The 21,536-nt window shown below is 29.6% G+C and overlaps 1 protein-coding gene, 1 long non-coding RNA gene and 1 pseudogene across 6 annotated transcripts; 1 reads left to right on the top strand and 2 right to left on the bottom strand.

The window, feature by feature from the left end:
* Window positions 1–738: 738 nt before the first annotated feature.
* On the bottom strand, window positions 739–1,623 carry LOC145966976 (uncharacterized). Its single transcript, XR_014437254.1, has 2 exons — window positions 1,282–1,623; window positions 739–1,167 (listed from the first exon to the last, which is right to left on the bottom strand). It is a non-coding gene; the product is annotated as an uncharacterized LOC145966976 (long non-coding RNA).
* A 108-nt stretch (window positions 1,624–1,731) lies between these two features.
* LOC145966975 (uncharacterized) lies at window positions 1,732–4,491 on the bottom strand. 4 transcript variants are annotated; one of them, XM_083091443.1, is made up of 7 exons: window positions 4,030–4,491; window positions 3,707–3,965; window positions 3,537–3,599; window positions 3,270–3,473; window positions 2,826–3,144; window positions 1,960–2,102; window positions 1,732–1,811 (listed from the first exon to the last, which is right to left on the bottom strand). In XM_083091443.1, exons 2-7 carry the CDS (start codon window positions 3,926–3,928, stop codon window positions 1,800–1,802), a joined length of 963 nt encoding a protein of 320 aa, XP_082947569.1. In that variant the 5' UTR covers window positions 3,929–3,965; window positions 4,030–4,491; the 3' UTR covers window positions 1,732–1,799. The 4 variants fall into 4 exon arrangements, with proteins under 4 accessions (XP_082947569.1, XP_082947571.1, XP_082947570.1 ...); XM_083091445.1 differs by having other exon boundaries at window positions 4,128–4,491; XM_083091444.1 differs by having other exon boundaries at window positions 4,206–4,491.
* A 2,842-nt stretch (window positions 4,492–7,333) lies between these two features.
* Window positions 7,334–16,505, top strand: LOC145966866 (uncharacterized; annotated as a pseudogene). The gene is made up of 10 exons (XR_014437194.1): window positions 7,334–7,537; window positions 7,617–8,260; window positions 8,384–8,446; window positions 9,628–9,831; window positions 9,969–10,290; window positions 10,355–10,499; window positions 10,905–10,984; window positions 14,978–15,055; window positions 15,135–15,437; window positions 15,532–16,505. The product of XR_014437194.1 is annotated as an uncharacterized LOC145966866 (transcript).
* The last annotated feature ends 5,031 nt before the right edge of the window (window positions 16,506–21,536 follow it).

The following is a 21,536-nucleotide window of genomic DNA, read 5'->3' as shown; positions in this document are numbered from 1 at the left end:
ATATACGCACATAATATATTTAACAAGAGATTAAAAATAATATTATTATTATTATTTTTATAAGTGAAAATAATAAGTCTAAGCTTTAAAAAAATATAAATCAAGAATTATTTTATCATTATTATTGTGATCCATGTAAATATACACATACATTTGCGCTGCGCAGTGCTTTGTGTAACATTATATATATATATATATATATATTTTATTTAACATCATTAATGTTATACAGAAACAGTAAATTGGTTTAGGAAGTGTTAATAAAGCTGTGCTAAAAAGAACAAGTTAAACAAGTTAAATATAAATAATTTACACACACACACATATACATATATATATATATATATATATATATATATGTATGTATATGTGTGTGTGTGTAAATTATTTATATTTAACTTGTTTAACTTGTTCTTTTTAGCACAGCTTTATTAACACTTCCTAAACCAATTTACTGTTTCTGTATAACATTAATGATGTTAAATAAAAGAAAAATTATATATTTTTGTCATTTTGTTGATGCGTACTCTTTGATTTATTTTACAAATTAAAACTAGTTTTATTTATATTTTGGACTTATTAATAATCAACAAAAACCAAACCATTACATTTGACTAAAATTATAACTATTATCACATTAGAATAGACAGACTTATATAAATATCAAAATATTAATTTATTATATCAAAATCTTAATTTATTCATACATAAAATAACCAATATGATTACATTGCACAGATACAACTCATAACTAACATTAGACTAACATAAACTAAATCGTAATCCTACATTAATAATGCAAAAATGAAACAAAAATAAACTTCTTTTCTTTACAACAAAGTCTTTACATCCAAAAAAAGTAAAATTCCATTTTTCTTTGTTCAAAACAAAATGCAAAAAAACCAATTATTTTTATATAATTAATTATTTTTAGACTCTTTCTTAAAGCATCTTGAAAAATTAACTAGCTTCGCTTATTTCAATTTTTCACGTATTGTAGTGCATAATACTTAACATAATATTATATATAATATTATTATATTGGAAATTTATTAAGTTATTTTTCAGTGTGATGCTTCAAATGTGATACTTAATATGTATAATATATATGTAGTTTTTTTTTTAACAACATTTACACGCTTTCTTTTTGTATCTCTTTCACGTAACCTAAAACATTATTTTTGAATTTTGCATTGTAAAAAAATTATGTTTAACGATGAATAAATATGTTAATAAATTTAGGATTACTAAATATGTTAATAAGCTTTTATGTATACTTACTTTTGACGAAATAGTATTTTCAATAAAAGCTAATGGTTGTTGCTCATTTTTAATATATTTTTCATATTCTTTACGTTTAAGTCTATTCAGTACAACTTTAGGTTCATGTATAATCACTGGAATATCTTGATTTATAGAACCTTCTATTTCCTTTTCATAATTCTCTTCGTTTTCGTATATAATCATTGGGACATCATGATTTGTAGAAACTTCTATTTCCTTTTCATAATTTTCTTCATTTTCATATATAATCATTGAGGTATCTTGATTCGCAAAAATTTGTGTTCTTTTTCATACATCTGTTCGTTTTCACTTTCCAAAGATATATTGGCTACATTTTCTTTCTCTAAATTACGATAAATAAAGTTTAATTTATATATATATATATATATATATATATATATATAAAATAACTGAATAACTTATAAGATACTGTTAATACATACTAACCTTGCATATCAATATGTTCTTGATGGCAAAAAGTTTTATATATTCCGGTAAATATTCGTAAAAATTGTTCAAGGGGCAATCTATAAATGTATTTTAATGTATTTTAATAATATATTCATATAAGATTATTACATTGTATATTACATTAATTATTTATTATAAATTTTATTATAAATTAACTTTATTATAAAATTTATTACATTTTTGTTCAATTTTATTTTGTATTACCTTCCTGTAATTAAATGTTTGTGCTTGAAAAATTTTTAAATCACGCTCCTTATTTTTACGTGGTTGTACAACTATTAAATTTTCATTATTTTGTAAACGTGCGAAATGAATTTCTTGATCCACGATTAGCTTTGCCAGTTTATCTAAAATTAATAATGTTAAACATATGATTGATACACAAGCAAGAATTAAATTTCCTTTTAATTTAATTTAATTTAAACTATTGTATAATAAATTTTATGTCAAAAAAATGTAATTGTTATATAGAGTGTGTGTGTGGGATGAGTATGGAGCATGTCTGGGGTATGTATATGGTGTGTGTGAAATGTGTATGGAGTGTGTATCGGATGTGTATGGAGTATTGTCTGGAAAGTGTAATGAAGTGTGTGTGTGTGTGTGTGTATGTGTGTGAGAAGTATGTATGAAGTGTGTGTGAAGTGTGTATAAAGTGTGTGCGGGGTGTGTATAGAGTATATCTGGAGAATGTATAAAATGTGTGTGGAACGTGTATGTTGTATATGGTATACGTGTATGTTGTATATGGTATATGGATTATATCTGAGATGTATATGGAGCGTGTATGAAATCTGTATGGTGTGTGGAATGTGTATGAGGTATGAGTGTAGTACATGATATGTGTATGATATATGTATGTGTTACACACATTTATACACACACACACATACACATACTCTTTCCATACACACACTTTACAAATAACATTTTAAATAAATCTCATACACACTTACACATACCTTGCGCACACTTACACGCATTCAACATTCACTAATACATACACTCACACCGCACAAAAAATATAATGTGATTGTACAAAGAATAAGAATTGCTGTATTACAATATTATACCTAAAAAAAGCCATAAATTTTGATGAGGTCCCAGTCTTCGTCTTATTGTACTATGGAAATTTTCTACTAAGTTATTTGTCCTTACAGGGCAATTGTATACGCTAACTTTTGATGCTTTAGGTAACCAGGTTTTCTCAATATATGTTAAAAATTGTAATGACTCTTCATATTTATAATGTGTAGCATTGCAATAGTTATGCAATATTTTTAATGCCTCCACAAAATGTTCTTGCGGCAATAATGGAAGTGTCATTGTCATGGACAACAGAGTATTTGAAACATTTGTTAAACCCAAGTGATTCCATTTACGTAATACTGCCTAAATTATAAAATATATGTACGATTTATATTTTTGCATACATAAATTACTGTAATAATAAAAAGTATTGTATATACATTTATGTATATAAATAAATCTATTAGTATTATATGTACATAACCTACTTGATTATAATGAAACCAACAGCCATGTATATTTGCATTTGGGAAAAATTTTTCCAAAATTTTTATAGCTGCTGCTTCATAATCGCTCATGATGAATTTGACACTAGTTTTCAGTCCTGGCGCAAGCTCTAGTATTTTTAACCATATTGATTCATAGAGTGCACTGGTACGTGCTTCACATAAACAGAACACAGTTCCAACTGCCTAAAAAAATAGCTTTTAATATAATATTAATATTTAAATATTTTTCCATATGCTAAAACTTACTTTATTCATATAACGAGTGTGAATGGTATACAATTGATCTATTTGAGGATGACGAGGCACAACCTATCAACACAATAAAACAACAAATTATAAATTGAAACAATTAAAACAACAAATGTATAAATTGAATTAAAAAATGTGTTAGAATTATATTGATAAAAATAACTTACTGAAAAAGTTCCATCGATAAAAATTTCCTGAGCTTCTTCAATTATTTTAATAAGTTTCTTAGTTGAAAATATAATAGCTGCTTTTCCATCTTGTGCAACTACACTTCCTTTATAAAAGTCCTTAATCCATTCATATTTAATTAAATCAGTAGCCAAGGCTTGAAAGGTATGTGGTATAGGAGGTCTTTGTTTAATTCGTTCTCGAGTCATTACACTTTTCATAGAAGTATATGATATATGTGTAGCTACTTCTGGGTTTCTACAATAATAATTTAATGTTAGTATATAAATTTAAGTACACTAAAAATTAACTTTTTAATTACATTTAATAATAGTCTATAATAATACAAAGCAACACGTTCGACAAACGTTATCAAAAATTTCCTTTAATGGTAGAAGCGATTCTCGTGATAAACGTAACATTTCACTTTGCAGTTTAGATTTTTCCAACTTATTGATATCTGGCGGATGTTGATGTAAAGTTTGTACATTCACTTGCCCATCAGTTATTTTTACAACGCCAGGACAACCTGTTGAGCGACGACTTGAACATCGATATGTATTCTTGATCCGCTTATCAATATTATATATATATATCCATCATATATATAAATGAAAGTTCCTTTCTGTTTACCACTAATAGTCTCCATTTCTAAACTATACGTATAAGCTGCGTTTGGAGAGACACTATTAGCGCTAACAAAATCGTTATAAGAACTGTCACTTCTATAGGTTATAAGAACAAAATCGTTATAAGAACTGTCACTTCTCACTCATAGAGCGCAGCCATCTTCTCCGTTGTGCAATTCGACGCATGCGCACTGGAAATTTGCGGCTCAAAAAGTGCCCAGTGACGCTACTGTGTATACCTATACTGTGACAACGGTATGTATCGGCATCAGCACGACAAAACATTGTACAATGTATTTTTTATGTGACTGTTCACATTAAAAAAAAATAATACGAACAGTTACATAAAAAATACATTGTATAATATTTTGTCGTGCCGGTTGTCGGTATGTCCGTGACAGTCCATACCGTATAGTCTGAATTAATTTATATAGAGTTTTATGGATTAAAAATTATTTCATAATTTACGGTAAATACATATACACACACACAAATTTCTTTATTTATGACGCTAAATGTACAACACATGAACACGAATGTATGTTAATATCGGCTAATTTTCTAAAACATATGTACCTTTATAAATGCGCACACCTATATACACATATGTACCTCACGAAATCTATTGTAATGTGTTTTTGTTGAATTGATTAAAATTTGTAAATAGGATGATATAACTAACTTAACGCAAATGATTGTTAGAAATTACAGAATGTATATTCAGTATATAAAACATATTAATGCAGTAACTCTATGTATTAACTGCTGCTTGCAGTTTAGCAATAAGTTGGCACAAATATCATTTTGCTTTTGTTCACTGACAAAAGCTACATTAGCAACGATTAAAACAAATTATACATCAATAAAATGAAAACCCGAGAAAAAATGGGTTAATATGGTCAGATGTAACTAATACATAATTGGATATTAGAAAATCTGATAACACATATATGTAATTTTATATAATTATATGTACATAATAATATCCGAAAAATAGCGCGATATGGTCATTGATTTTTTATTTTACAGATAAGAAACGTTCTTCAACGCTCGAGAGTCGTCGAAAGCGGAAACAAGAACGAGCAAAGAGCAAGCGAGATGACCGACATCAAACAGTTCCGAAGACTCGCTCGCGAGGCTTCCTTATCTCTAATCCTTTGTATCGAATTTCATTTCTCCACAGAAAATAAAATTTTTACATTTTGCATATTATCGATCCGAAAATAATTGTAATGAGTTAATGAGATTTTTGTGATTAAAATGACACCAAACACGATATAAATCAGATAATATTTAACAAGATTAATAATTAATATTTTAATTATATATTAATTAAAAATTATACGATTCATATCGTGTTTCGTGTCATTTTAATCACAAAAATCTCACTAATCCATTACAATTATTTTCGCACCGATAAAATGCAAAATGTAAAAATTTTATTTTCTACGGTAAAATGAAATTCAATACAGAAGGCTGGGGTCAAGGGGAAAGCCTCGTGAGCGAGACTTCGGAACTGTTTAATGTCCGTCATCTCGCTTATTCCTTAGACGTTCTCGCTTTCGCTTTCGATGACTCTCGAGCATCGGTGAACGTTCCTTATCTGTCAAATATTAAAATCGAATAAAATCAAAACTAAAGTTTTCATTTCGCATTTTCTCGATTTAAAAATGGTTTTAAGATTATAGGTAAATGAAATTTGTACGATTAAAATGACACCAAACACGACATAAATCGAATTATTTTTAATTAATATGTAATGAAAATTTTGATTATTAATCTAAAAATTATATGATTTATGTCGTGTTTGGTGTCAATTTAATCGTACAAATTTCATTTACCTATTAAAACCATTTTCAAATCGAGAAAATGCGAAATGAAAACTTTAGTTTTGATTTTATTCGATTTTAATATTTGACAGATAAGGAACGTTCACCGATGCTCGAGAGTCGTCGAAAGCGAAAGCGAGAACGTCTAAAGGCTCGTACACACTTGCAACAGAACGTCGTAACTGCAACGTCGTCGCGTAACACCGACGCAATGTATGGACGATACCCGGGGTATCGTCCATATATTGCGTCGATGTTACGCGACGACGTTGCAGTTACGATGTTCTGTTGCAAGTGTGTACGAGCCTTAAGGAGTAAGCGAGATGACGGAAATCAAACAGTTCCGAAGTCTCGCTCACGAGGCTTCCCCCTTGACCCCAGCCTTCTGTATTGAATTTCATCTTACACTAGAAAATCGAACTTTTATATTTCGCATATTATCGGTCCGAAAATAATTGTAATGAGTTAATGAGATTTTCGTGATTAAAATGACACTAAACACGATATAAATCGGATAACATTTAACAAGATTAATAATTAATATTTTAATTATATATTAATTAAAAATTATCCGATTTATATCGTGCTTGATGTCATTTTAATCGCAAAAATCTCATTAATCCATTAAAATTATTTTCGGATCGATAAAATGCGAAATGTAAAAATTTTATTTTCTGTGCTAAGATGCTTCTGTGCTAAGAAGAATCAATTAGTGTAAAGAAAACACACAGTTGTGTTAAATAAAAAATACGTAACTGCTCGTTGCAAATTCATATTTTTTCATTTAAGACAACTATGTGTTTTCTTTATACTAATTGATTCTTTTCGTTATTCTGCACATAAAAGTATTAAGATGAGATTATCGAGAAATGAATATTTTACGAGATATGTATTTTATGTCAAAATACTACAACTTTCAAGTCTCATAACTCGAAAAATACTTAATAAAAAATACTTTGTCATAAGTGTTTTGGAAAGCTCTCGAGACAGTTATAGATGTAGCATAGACATGAACCAACTGGTTCATGTCTATGCAACATCCATAACTGTTTTATCGTCATCGAAAGTGGATGTGACCGCGTAGTTCCAGGGGGCCGTAAAATGGATGTACGTGACGCTAGTGTACGGCGAAGAAAAAGAGTCGTACGAAAAACGGCAGCATGGCCCCTCTCAGGCTTCTCTCTGATTAAAGAATCACTAAGCGCTCACTGATCTACTCTGTCTGCTGAACGCAGCCATTGACAATGGCGTTGTTTTTTCCCGCGTAGCAAACATTTCCGTGTCCTGGGCAGGAGCATTTTAACACATTTAACATATATATGCATGCAAAACTGCGCATTTAAGGGTTAACACGAGTATATATTATTAATTTGTATGTTTCATTAATTATTATAAAGACGCAATTTTTTGTGGAGTTCAATTTTTGAAAATTTATCATTATTATATTTCAGTATAACATGGAAGTGGTTAGCGGTAGACAAAAAGGAACTTTCATTTATATATATGATGGATATATATATATAATATTGATAAGCGGATAAAGAAGACATATCGATGTTCAAGTCGTCGCTCAACAGGTTGTCCTGGCGTTGCAAAGATAATTGACGGAAAAGTACATGTGCAAACTTTACATCAACATCCACCAGATCGCAATAGGTTTGAAAAATCTAAGATGCGAGATGAAATGTTACGTTTGTCACGAGAATCGCTTACACCAATGAAAGAAATTTTTGATAACGTTTGTCGAACATATGTTGTTTTGTACTATTATAAATGTAATTATAAAGTTAATTTTTAATGTGCTCAAATTCAATAACATTAAATTATCGTATAGAAATCCAGAAGTAGCTACATATATATCATATACTTCTATAAAAAGTGTAATGGCTCGAGAACGAATTAAACAAAGACCTCACCTATACCGCACACCTTTCAAGCCTTGATTGCTAATTTAAATAAATATGATTGGATTAACAACTTTTATAAGGGAAGTGTAGTTGCACAGGATGGTAGCATGGCTGTTATATTTTCAAGTGATGCACTCATTAATGCCTTGAAGACAACTACAGAAATTTTTGTTGATGGAACATTTTCTGTAAGATACTTGTTTTGGTTTTCAAATGTATTAATATTTTATATTTTTTATTATTTTTAAAATAATAACTCATGTAATAACAAAAATTATATTTTACTATTTATTATTATTTATTATTTATAGGTAGTTCCCCGCAATCCACATATTATCCAATTATATACTGTTCATATACGTTATAAAAATACAGTACGTATGTTATATAAATACTTCTTATTAAAAAACGTTTTCTTTAGCAATTTGAAAAAAAAGATGTGCATAGAATAAAATAGCAAGTTTATTAAAAATATAGATTATATAAATGTATATATATATAATATATATATATACATATATACATATATACAGGGTGACCCATTTTAACTTAGGCAACCAAATAACTCGAAAAATAAGCAAGATAGAGAAAAATGTTTTAGACAAAAGTTGTATGGTTTCGAGGGGGCCATAAGATGGTATCATTGGTTTGACCTTGAAGAGTCATTTGAAGGTCACGTGAAGGTCACTTCAATTTTTTTAAATGGAACATCCTATATATTTTTGTACATTCTTGTAGCTCATCTCGAGAGCTTTCCAAAACACTATAATTAAGTACATTTTCGTTAAGTACTTTTTGAGTTATGAGGCTTGAAATAATTTCTTAATTTTACATAAACCGTAAAATATCTTGTAAAATATTCATTTTTCGATTACCTTACCTTAATAGTTTTATGTACAAAATAATGAGAGGAATCAATTGGTGTAAAGAAAACACATAGTTGTTTCGAAGAAAAAATATGTAATTTGCAATTAACAATTCCATATTTTTTCTTAAAAACAACTATGTGTTTTCTTTACACCAATTGATTCCTCTCATTATTTTGTACATAAAAGTATTAAGGTAAGATAATCGAAAAATGAATATTTTACAAGATATTTTACGGTTTATGTAAAATTAAGAAATTATTTCAAGCATCATAACTCAAAAAGTACTTAACGGAAAGGTACTTAATTATAGTGTTTTGGAAAGCTCTCGAAATAAGCTACAAGAATGTACAAAAATATATAGGGTATTCCATTTAAAAAAATTGAAGTGACCTTCACGTGACCTTCAAATGACTCTTCAAGGTCAAACCAATGATACCATCTTATGGCCCCCTCGAAACCATACAACTTTTGTCTAAAACATTTTTCTCTATCTTGCTTATTTTTCGAGTTATTTGGCTGCCTAAGTTAAAATGGGTCACCCTGTATATATATATATATATATATATATATATATATATATAATAATAAAAAACAAACATTGATTCGCTATGCATGTTTTATTATTTTGTATACATCTGAGTTTTGTGTTTTAAAATTCATAACTCATTCAAGTTTTTGAATAACAGGGTATTGCTGTTGTCTTTATATTATGTGAAACACGAACATTTGCTTTATATCATGCAATATGGGAAAAAATAATTGAAATCGCTCCAGAGATGAAAAATAATATAAAATTTATAATGGGGGATTATGAATATGCAGCAAATAAAGCTCTTCATCAATGTTTCCCCGAAGCTAATTTCAAGGGGTGCTGGTTTCACTATAATCAAGTAAACTAATTTAATAAAAAAATTTATCATTCATGTTTAGTTATATTATATATTATTTAATTATGTGACTAATTTTGTTTGAAATTTTAAAACTTTGCTTTTTATTTTTCTTTTTCTTTATCTTTTTTTTGTTTAAGGCTGTGTTGCGTAAATGGCGGCAACTTGGTTTAAAAAATCCCCCAAGAAAATTAATAACAATGGTTATGTCTATACCATTAGTATCAGCTGCTTTATTCGAGCAATGTTTTACAATATTACAATACATAGCTGATACCATGTCTAGTGATTATCCTATGGTATTACAATTTATGTCTTATTTACGTAAGACATGGTTGCCCGTAGCAAACAAGGTTTCTGTGTATGGCTGTTCTGTTCGTACAAATAATATAGTTGAGAGCTTTCACAACACAATTTCAAAGAAATTCGGAAGTAGACATCCAAATGTGTGGATATTTATTGGTTGGTATCTTATGTTATAATAACAGTATGCAATACATGTCTGATTTTTTCATGTTATTTGCAGAAAATTTGAAAAAAGTAATTATTGATCAAGAAATTGATCTTTCTCGCTTACATAATAATCTGCAAGCACGTAGAGCTCAAACTCGTGTTAATAGAGAAAGAAACAACATAATATTACAGAAACAGAAAGATCTCGTAGAACATAGGTAATGTGGCCCAATTGTTCCATCTTCTTAGTGAATTTACTTGTCAGTTAGCCTATTAAGTAAATATCAGTAAATATCAATATTTATTGTTTTATCTTGGTAAAGTTTACTTACTGGTTACATTTTGTTAATACTAAGAGGCTGGTTCAATCACCAAGTAAAATTACTTTTTGGTAATAACAATTATCCCATAATAACAATTATCCCAATAAACAATTTATTCCATAGGTATAATATTTATTAACGAGTAAATTTTAACGAGTAAAGTTTACCAAGAAATGGAACAATCAGCTCTAATTAATTATAGAATAAAACTAAACTTCCAAAAGAAATGACTATCTATAATAGGTATATAATTGCATTTTAATGCTAATATATCTAGAAATAGATATTTAATTCTTACAGATTATCACTTCAAGAATTTTTAGATTCATTTAGTCGCTTTTATGAAACGTACTTGTACAATATGGATATAATGGATGAAGGTTAGTATTTCTTGAAATTCAGAAACATATATAATATAATATAAAATACAATAATATAATACAAAAATATGTATAAAATATAAGCATTTGTACCTAAAATTGGATAAAATTATTTTCTATAAAAAATATAAAACACAACCAATTGTTCTTAAATTATATAAATATCAATTTTATTTTTCATATTTTTGACGAAATATGTTATAAGTTATTGTAAGCTTCAATTAAATTCATATATTTCTGACGTAAAAAAATCGTCTATTTCTTTCGTTTTTAATTATTACTACTAATCAAATCGATAAATATTTATGATATTCTCTGGCCAAATTGGAATATATACAGGGTGAGCCATTTTAATTAACGCACGCAATTATTTCGGAAACAAAGCATTTTAGAGAAAAATGTTTCAGACAAAAGTTTTATGGTTTCGAGGGGGCCATAAGATGGTATCATTGGTTTGACCTTGAAGAGTTATTTGAAGGTCACATGAAGGTCACCTTCAATTTCTTAAATGGAACCTACTATTTGTCATTGCATATTCTTGTAGCTTATCTCGAGAACTTTTCAAAACACTATAATTAAGTACCTTTTCGTTAAGTACTTTTTGAGTTATGAGGCTTGAAATAATTTCTTAATTTTACATAAACCGTAAAATATCTTGTAAAATATTCATTTTTCGATTATCTTACCTTAATACTTTTACGTACAAAATAATGAGAGGAATCAATTGGTGTAAAGAAAACACATAGTTGTTTTTAAGAAAAAATATGGAATTGTTAATTGCAAATTATATATTTTTTCTTCAAAACAACTATGTGTTTTCTTTACACCAGTTGATTCCTCTCATTATTTTGTACGTAAAAATATTAAGGTAAGATAATCGAAAAATGAATATTTTACAAGATATTTTACGGTTTATGTAAAATTAAGAAATTATTTCAAGCCTCATAACTCAAAAAGTACTTAACGAAAAGGTACTTAATTATAGTGTTTTGGAAAGCTCTCGAGATAAGCTACAAGAATATGCAATGACAAATAGTAGGTTCCATTTAAGAAATTGAAGGTGACCTTCATGTGACCTTCAAATAACTCTTCAAGGTCAAACCAATGATACCATCTTATGGCCCCCTCGAAACCATAAAACTTTTGTCTGAAACATTTTTCTCTAAAATGCTTTGTTTCCGAAATAATTGCGTGCGTTAATTAAAATGGCTCACCCTGTATATATATATATATATATATATATATATATATACAGGGTGAGCCATTACTAACTACGTTATCGTTACAGTTACAGAAAAAAAAATGTAACGCCGTTACCAGTCCGTTACCAAAAAAAAGTAACTATAACGGTAACGGCGTTACAAGTAACGCGTTACTTCCCAACCCTGTATATATATATATATATATATATATATATACAGGGTTGGGAAGTAACGCGTTACTTGTAACGCCGTTACCGTTATAGTTACTTTTTTTTGGTAACGGACTGGTAACGGCGTTACATTTTTTTTCTGTAACTGTAACGATAACGTAGTTACATTTTTTTAGTAACGATAACGAATTTAACAGTTACTTTTACCGTTACTTTTCATATTTTGAAAATACTTATGACATCGTATTTCTGTCATACAATTTGTCATTCAATTTTTAGTCATCGACCGACATTCATATAAAATTCGATAATATTTCGGATGAAATTTATTGCTCTGAGAGGTGTCTGTGAAGCTGATACGACAATCTACGAATTTCAAAAAAATACTAAGAGTTCTGATAGCACTTTTCATAGTTCTACAGTTCCTGATAAAAATTAAAGAGTTCCGCATTCCTTATATTGAAAAGTCGAAATCGAAAAAATGTCGTGCTAACTTTGCGAATCTAGCACGACAATCTTCTCTCTAAAGAACCAAAACGCGTTGAATATTATTATTTTTAGCAAGAGTTCCCAATCATTCTGCTATAGTTCAGCCTATATATGCAATTTCAGACCGATATTTCAATAATTAATAATTTTTTATGAATTTTTAATGTCCTCGACCAGCACGACACTTAATAAAAATGTGTCGTGCTGATGATTTTCCGTAGTTTTAACGGCAGTTCTGGACAATTCTATAAAAGTTCTATTCTTTAGAAACATTTTTCAAGCAGAGATTTTTTAAATAATTACACAGGCCCACAAAAAAAAAGTACCCTGTGCTGGCGATCTGACTAGGCTAGTCTTATGTATTTTGGCCCGCTGAATTCGAATCTGACGTCAGAATTGCTCCATCACGTCACAGTTTTTTTTAAATCTCAAAAGAGAAAGACGAAAATTTCGTAAAAATCGACATTCTAGGGTAGTAAGACTGCGCTTCTTGAGGGAAAAGTTATCGAAATTATATTTCCATGTATTTTCTGGCATTATAAATCCAAATCCGATTTGTCACACCAATCATACCATCGATTCCATTAACATTTGTCATGAAAAAGTAGCAATCTTCCGTATTCCATATTTGATTTTAGTTCATCATAAATCTTATATTGGAAAGAATTAATCTTATATTCTCCAAGTCCAAATTTTGAGAAAAATTTTTTCGAAACTTACAGCTTCTAGCTGTTGAGTTCGTATAAGATGCAGAAATTTCTTTATATAGGTCACAAACCTCTTTTCATGTCTTTAAAGCGCTAGAGGTACATGAAAAAAAAGATTGTGCTATCTGGAGGTAAAAACCTATCTTAATATCTTCGCATCTTGATAAATAGAATCTGTTTGCAGTAAATTTTAGGTGTTACAACCTGAAAAAATAAAAAAAAATAAAAAATGAGCACAAAAACAATTGAGCACAATGTTTATATTCTAGGTCGGATTTGGATTTATAATGTCTGAAAATACATTAAAATATGATTTTGATAACTTTTTCTTTAAGAAGCGCAGTCTTATTACCCTAGAATGTCGATTTTTACGAAATTTTCGTTTATTTTTGAGATTTAAAAAAAACTGTGACGTGATGGAGCAATTCTGACGTCAGATTCGAATTCAGCGGGCCAAAATACATAAGACTAGCCTAGTCAGATCGCCAGCACAGGGTACTTTTTTTTTGTGGGCCTGTGTTATTTATGACATAGTAAACGGTCGGAATGGTCTAAATGTCATGCTGGTCTAAATGTCATACTGGTCAAGAACATTAAAATTCGTAGATTGTCGTGCCAGCTTCACAGCCACCTCTGGAGCGATTAATGACATCATTGGTCAATCACAGTTATTTCAGTCGTCTGAGGAATGGATGTGAATGGCCAGTTTTTAAATTTGACGTAATATCAGACGAGAGCACAAAAAGAATGCAAATTTAGCTGTATTTATAAATTTAATGAAAATTAAAATTTTTTTATTTACATGTGAAGTTACATGTTAAGTGCTTTAAAATCTATATCTCTTTAAATTTTTTACGGTTTTGTAAATTTAAAATAAAGAATTTTGCTTTTATATTAATATTTATTATATTATATTATATTAATATTTTAATAAAAAATATTACCAAAGTAAATTTTTTATTTAATTCTATCTTGTTTTAACATTAAAAGTAACGGGAAAAGTAACGAATCGTTATTTTTGAAGTAACGGTAACGCTAACTAGTTACTTTTAAAAATAAGTAACTAATAACGGTAACGAGTTACTTTTTTTACTTGGTAACGAGTAACGGTAACGAGTTACTTTTAAAAAGTAACTTTCCCATCGCTGTATATATATATATATATATATATATATATATAGAATATTAATAATTTAATAAATATTAAATGAAAGAGAGAGAAGCATAATGAGTAGAAATGTGTTTCATTAAAATGACAGTCTATTCATATGAAATATTCCATAAAACAGAAGAAAATTAATATTAATGATATATATATTCTTGATTTCCAAAAAAGATTTAATATATTAACTAAAGAAAAAATACATTGACTTTTTGTAACTAAATTCTATTGAATTGTTTAAGCAAGGTTTTTTTATATTACAGAAGCTATAATCCATGGAAACAATTATGAAGTTTGTACCGATTTTTTATCGGACAATTTTAATTCTACGTCGGAGCAAAGTATTTTTTTATTTATATTAAACCACAAATATATTTATATTAATTTGTTATTAATTCGTATCTTTTCAAATTTATGAAGCCCTGAGAACTGCAAACGATAACAGAAATGCAGACAGTGAAATTGACTCATTTACATTAACGGAGAGCCAAGATTCTGTTGAAAATACGCAATTATTCTCACAAACGCTAAGGAATAGGCATTCTGTTGCACAAGAACTGTCTACTTTCGAAAATACAACTGATATGGCTACTGCAATCGATATCAACAATGTAGAAGCTGCTTCAGCTAATTCAATAGTTACAAAGGATGATGTATATAATCAAAATACAACAGTTAATATTTCCAATTTGCTACAATTTGAAACCAATGAATTTGATGACGGTACATTTAGATATATGTTACATTTTAATAAAAACATTAAATCTTTATATTTTATTTGATGACTAATATATAATATCGTTTCAAAAATTTTCAGAACACATCTATACTATACCAGAAGATGATTTTGAATATTGGTACAACGACCAGGAAAATACTGTAGAAAGTGAAATCCCGTATTATGAGGTTAAAAGACTTTCTCTAGAAACGTGCGAAGAAAATCAAAAAGTAAGATCTGAACGTATGTGCATTGCTTGCATTGATGTTGAATCGAATCAAGTTTTTATACCCTGCGGTCACATATGTTGTTGTGAAAATTGTGCTAATCATATTATGCAAGAAAGTTATAATAACATTAAAAAATGTCCAATTTGCAAAGGAGAAATTTTATCGGTCCATAAAGTATACATACCATAAAAAAGAAGTTTGTGCCTTATTATAAATATGAAAACATTTTATATTTTTGAGATTTTACGTAAGACTCAATGCATAACAGACAAATAGGAATAAAAATTAAATAATAAATATTAGAGAAAGATGAAAAAAGAAAAAAATATTCTCCTTTCCTTCCTAATATTTGATATTTAATTCCTAATATTCTCTATTGTGTGTTGAGTCCAACTTCTTTTAATACGTAATTATTTGCGTCATTTGAGACATTTATTATCATACTGAAAAATAACTTGATAAATTTCCAATATAATAATATTATATATGATATTATGTTAAGTATTATGCACTACAATGCGTGAAAAGCTGAAATAAGCGAAGCTAGTCTGAAACTAATGTTAATTTTTCAAGATGGAAAGAGTTTAAAAATAATTAATTATATAAAAATAATTGTTTTTTTTGCATTTTGTTTTGAACAAAGAAAAATGGAATTTTACTTTTTTTGGATGTAAAGACTGTTGTAAAGAAAAGAAGTTTATTTTTGTTTCATTTTGGCATTATTAATGTAGGATTACGATTTAGTTTATTGTTAGTTATGAGTTGTATCTGTGCAATGTAATCATATTGGTTATTTTATGTATGAATAAATTAAGATTTTGATATAATAAATTAATATTTTGATATTTATATAAGTCTGTCTATTCTAATGTGATAATAGTTATAATTTTAGTCAAATGTAATGGTTTGGTTTTTGTTGATTATTAATAAGTCCAAAATATAAATAAAACTAGTTTTAATTTGTAAAATAAATCAAAGAGTACGCATCAACAAAATGACAAAAATATATAATTTTTCTTTTATTTAACATCATTAATGTTATACAGAAACAGTAAATTGGTTTAGGAAGTGTTAATAAAGCTGTGCTAAAAAGAACAAGTTAAACAAGTTAAATATAAATAATTTACACACACACACATATACATACATATATATATATATATATATATATATATATATATATATATATATGTATGTATATGTGTGTGTGTGTAAATTATTTATATTTAACTTGTTTAACTTGTTCTTTTTAGCACAGCTTTATTAACACTTCCTAAACCAATTTACTGTTTCTGTATAACATTAATGATGTTAAATAAAATATATATATATATATATATATATATATATATATATATATAATGTTACACAAAGCACTGCGCAGCGCAAATGTATGTGTATATTTACATGGATCACAATAATAATGATAAAATAATTCTTGATTTATATTTTTTTAAAGCTTAGACTTATTATTTTCACTTATAAAAATAATAATAATAATATTATTTTTAATCTCTTGTTAAATATGTTATGTGCGTATATGTGAAACTAATGAAGTTTAAGCTACAGAGAAAATATAAAAATTGAAAGGTATTTTATCGTTAATGTTGTGATTTATGCAGATATATATATATATATATATATATATATATATGTACATTATGTTTGAGTTGTTCTTTACTTTATGTAACATGTCACTTTTAATTTCAAATACGTTTAAACATTTATCACTCTTAAAGCATACAAGCAACAAAGAAATATTTATGCTGCAATAAGTCTGAAGTAACTCCATAACGTTACACAAAAGGTTCTAATAGCGAAGACACTAATAATAAATCCTCCTTAAAAGAATCTCATGTCTTGCAAATGGATTTATCAAATTTTGAGGATAATTAAAAGATTGTTTTTTTGAACTGCCGATGATCCATATAATATGTAGATGTTGTCTGCTTAGCACCTAAAAAATATGGTAAAACCGTAAAACTGTAGTACAACATAATATATTATAACAAGCGTGCTTAAAAAATTGTCATATATATATAAAAAATATAATTATACGAAAAGTCATTATATAATCGAATTGTATTTTATCATATATATCAAATGTATATTACTTTGATATGTATGATAAAATTTCGTACGTAAATTTATTTTGATAAATTCGTATACAAAATTTCATCAGACATCAAAATAATATACATCTATTATATGATGAAATATAATTTGACCTTTTTCGTTTCTCACTCTCTTAATTATATTCCGCAACGTCTTCTCCCGGGGGAAAATTTTTGTCGATAGCCGGCTTGAAACTAATCAGAAAAAATTTCGGAAAATTAATCGAATAAAATTTTCCTCACAGAAGGCGTTTCAGAATATAATCAAATGAAAAAATGTAAATCATCGCAAGATATGATGAAGTAACGTATTTTTAAGGTTAGGAAAACCATCACGGAACATGTGTCCGTTTCTTACTGTGTCCGACTGTACGCCCTGTGTGTCCGTTTTCTACTGTGTCCAATTGCAACCATCATGTGTCCGTTTCCTACTGTGTCCGATTTGCACTGTGTCCAATTTGCACTGTGTCCGATTTGCACTGTGTCCGATTGACACTGTGTCCGATTGCAACTACCATGTGTCCGTTTTCTACTGTGTCCGATTGTAACTACCGTGTGTCCGTTTTTTATTGTGTCCGATTAGCATTGTGTCCGATTAGCAATGTGTCCGACATCTATTGTGTCCGATTGACATTGTGTCCGATTATCATTGTGTCCGTTTTTAACTACCGTGTGTCCGTTTCTTGTTGTGTCCGATTGGCATTGTGTCCGATTTACACTGTGTCCGATTAACACTGTGTCCAATTGCAACTATCGTGTGTCCGTTTTCTACTGTGTCCGATTGGCACTGTGTCCGATTTGCACTGTGTCCGAGTAACACTGTGTCCGATTAACATTGTGTCCGATTATCACTGTGTCCGTTTTCAACTACCGTGTGTCCGTTTCTTGTTGTGTCCGATTGGACTTGTGTCCGATTCACTAATCTGCTGTGTCCGATTTATTCTGTGCGCAACTGGGATCATCCCTAATTTTATATTACTTACATATTAGATATTGCTTACATTGTTTATATTACTTACATATAGATATCAATTAAATTTAGATATAATTTTTCATATAGTTTTAAGATAGTTTTAAGAAAGTTTTGAGATTTAAAAAAAGTAGATTTAAGTTAGTTTACAGTAGTCTTAAGATTTTGAAAAAGAAAATAAAATAATTAAGCATATTTTAAAAAAAATAAAAGATCTCAAACATAAACAAGAAAAAAATTATAAAAAAAATAAATAAAAAAATTATTAAAAAAATTAAAAAGAAAAACGAAAAAAGAACCATTCCGATAACCTCCACCTTGCCGCGGTGGAATGGCTTATGTGCATATAAAAAATGCATAACAAAGAGAGGTCTTAAATAATTAATATTAGTTCCGTAACTAAAGAGAGATGTTCGAGATAGCTCGTTGTGAAAGAGCTTAGAGCACGAGGAGGCGAATGAGACGAGAGGAGTCGAATATGGAGACAGAATAGTCAGCGGAGTCGCTTTTGCATTTAATATATATAACGTCACAGTTTAATTTAACGATAAGTATGTACAAAGAAAACTACTAATAAATCACAAGCTAAATCAGCGAGCAGCCGATTTACCACTCCGCAAGCAACGGATCAGAAAATTCGTTAAAGTCGCGAGCAACGAGAATACGTGAGCTTAGCAGCAGAACTTTTGAAAAAGGCGACACGATCTTTTTGACGGCGGTTTATATAGGCTCCTTTTTCGAGAAAGATCTGGATCCTTCCCGAGAGTAGCGGACGTCCTATTATAGTTTTTATTTTTATGACTTTCCGTTTTGAACATTGTCAGAGGGCAAAATTGTTATCGCGGGCCTCTGTCGAGCAACTCGCGGTGGTCGCCAGCGATTGGGCGCCAGTGGCGTAGTGATGTGGCGCGATAGGCGCGAGGTGACGGCATGGATAGAGCTCGCGATTCGCCAGCGGTTTTGGCTCTCTATACGTCACTGACGCGCCAAATATGATAGTTAGTAATGCGCAATTTCTTGCTTCGGCTTAATCCTCAACAAGAGAGAAATAATTACATAATTCGAATGATATAAGATATAAGATTTGAGCGCGAAGTGCCGCGCTCAAGAATAAAGTGTCCTTCAGGTTGTTGTTCTTGAGGAATCAAATATTTTGCTAACTTGTGCTAGGTTGGCATAATTCAGATATGCAATTTTATCTCTATCGAATAATCAGAAAGCCGAATTATGGACATAGAATCCGAGCGCGAAGGGCCGCGCTCAAGAGTAAAGTGCCCTTTATATCGTTGTTCTTGAGAAATCAAATGTTGTGCTGACTTGTGCTAGGTTAGCACAACTCAGATATGCAATCTTATCACTATCGAATAATCAGAAAGCCGAATTATGGACATAGAATCCGAGCGCGAAGGGTCGCGCTCAAGAGTAAAGTGCCCTTTATATCGTTGTTCTTGAGAAATCAAATGTTGTGCTGACTTGTGCTAGGACAGCACAACTCAGATATACAGTCTCATCTCTATCGAACAATCATAAAGCCAAATTATGGACATAGAATCCGAGCGCGAAGGGCCGCGCTCAAGAGTAAAGTGCCCTTTATATCGTTGTTCTTGAGAAATCAAATGTTGTGCTGACTTGTGCTAGGTTAGCACAACTCAGATATGCAATCTTATTACTATCAAATAATCAGAAAGCCGAATTATGGACATAGAATCCGAGCGCGAAGGGCCGCGCTCAAGAGTAAAGTGCCCTTTATATCGTTGTTCTTGAGAAATCAAATGTTGTGCTGACTTGTGCTAAGTTAGCACAACTCAGATATGCAATATTATTTAGATCGGATAACGAATATATATAAAAATGTGAATTATATTCAATATTAGTCGAAATGATTTTTTTATCATAACTTTTTTTCGTGTCATTTTTTGTAAGTAATCGGGTATTTAGTTTAGCCTATTATGTACATTGTTCATACGACGAATCTTTATCGGCGTATCATTCGCGTCGTAGCGCCGATTGTATAGCATGGTTCGCCGCAGACCTCAAAAATTTAGCGTTACGTGTAAAAAATATTTGAAAAACAAATGTCCCCATGGTAGATTTAACATCCGAAGAGTGGAAGAAATTCCATAGCGCCACTCAATGTCATATATGCGAAAAACCGTTCGTGCAAGACGATACACGCGTTCGCGATCATTGCCATCTGACCGGACGGTACAGAGGTCTAGCACACTCAAATTGTAATTTAAATTATAAAGAATCTTTTTGTATTCCCATAGTTTTTCATAATTTATCCGGTTACGATTCGCACTTTATTATCGAGGAAATAGCCACAGCATTCGAAGGGAAAATCGAGTTACTTCCGATAACTAAAGAGAAATATATTTCGTTCACAAAAGATGTTTGTATGGATGAAGAATCAAAAACTCACGTAAAATTACGTTTCATCGATTCATACAAATTTCCCGCATCGAGTCTCGATAAATTGGCATCATTTTTGGACAAAGACAAACTCAAAATTTTAAAATCAGAATTTCAAAATTTATCAACAGAAAATTTCAATTTGTTAACGCGAAAAGGTGTATTTCCGTACGAATACATCAACTCTGTAGATAGGTTGCAAGATACGTGTTTACCACCGCGCGAATCATTTTACAGTTCCTTGATCGGTGACATTGTATCCGAGAGCAATTACGCGCACGCCGAGAACATCTGGACGCGATTCTCCATTCGGACGCTAGGCGAATATAGCGAATTGTACCTCAAAATTGATGTCTTGTTATTAGCCGACATTTTCGA

The sequence above is a fragment of the Camponotus vicinus genome, unplaced genomic scaffold, assembly GCF_025532165.1.
Source record: "Camponotus vicinus isolate PSW18456_S1 unplaced genomic scaffold, iyCamVici1.0 SCAF_2, whole genome shotgun sequence".
NCBI lineage: Eukaryota > Metazoa > Arthropoda > Insecta > Hymenoptera > Formicidae > Camponotus > Camponotus vicinus.
Note: the sequence above shows the minus strand (reverse complement) of the source record. Positions and strands in the feature narration are given on the sequence as shown.

Excerpts from the sequence above, each read along its gene's own strand:
- LOC145966975 (XM_083091442.1), bottom strand. The coding sequence starts at position 3,928 with ATGAAAAGTGTAATGACTCGAGAACGAATTAAACAAAGACCTCCTATA. Across the intron at positions 3,474-3,536 it reads ACACTCGTTATATGAATAAA|GCAGTTGGAACTGTGTTCTG; the intron begins GTAAGTTTTAGC and ends CTATTTTTTTAG. Across the intron at positions 3,145-3,269 it reads GTTGGTTTCATTATAATCAA|GCAGTATTACGTAAATGGAA; the intron begins GTAGGTTATGTA and ends TTTATAATTTAG.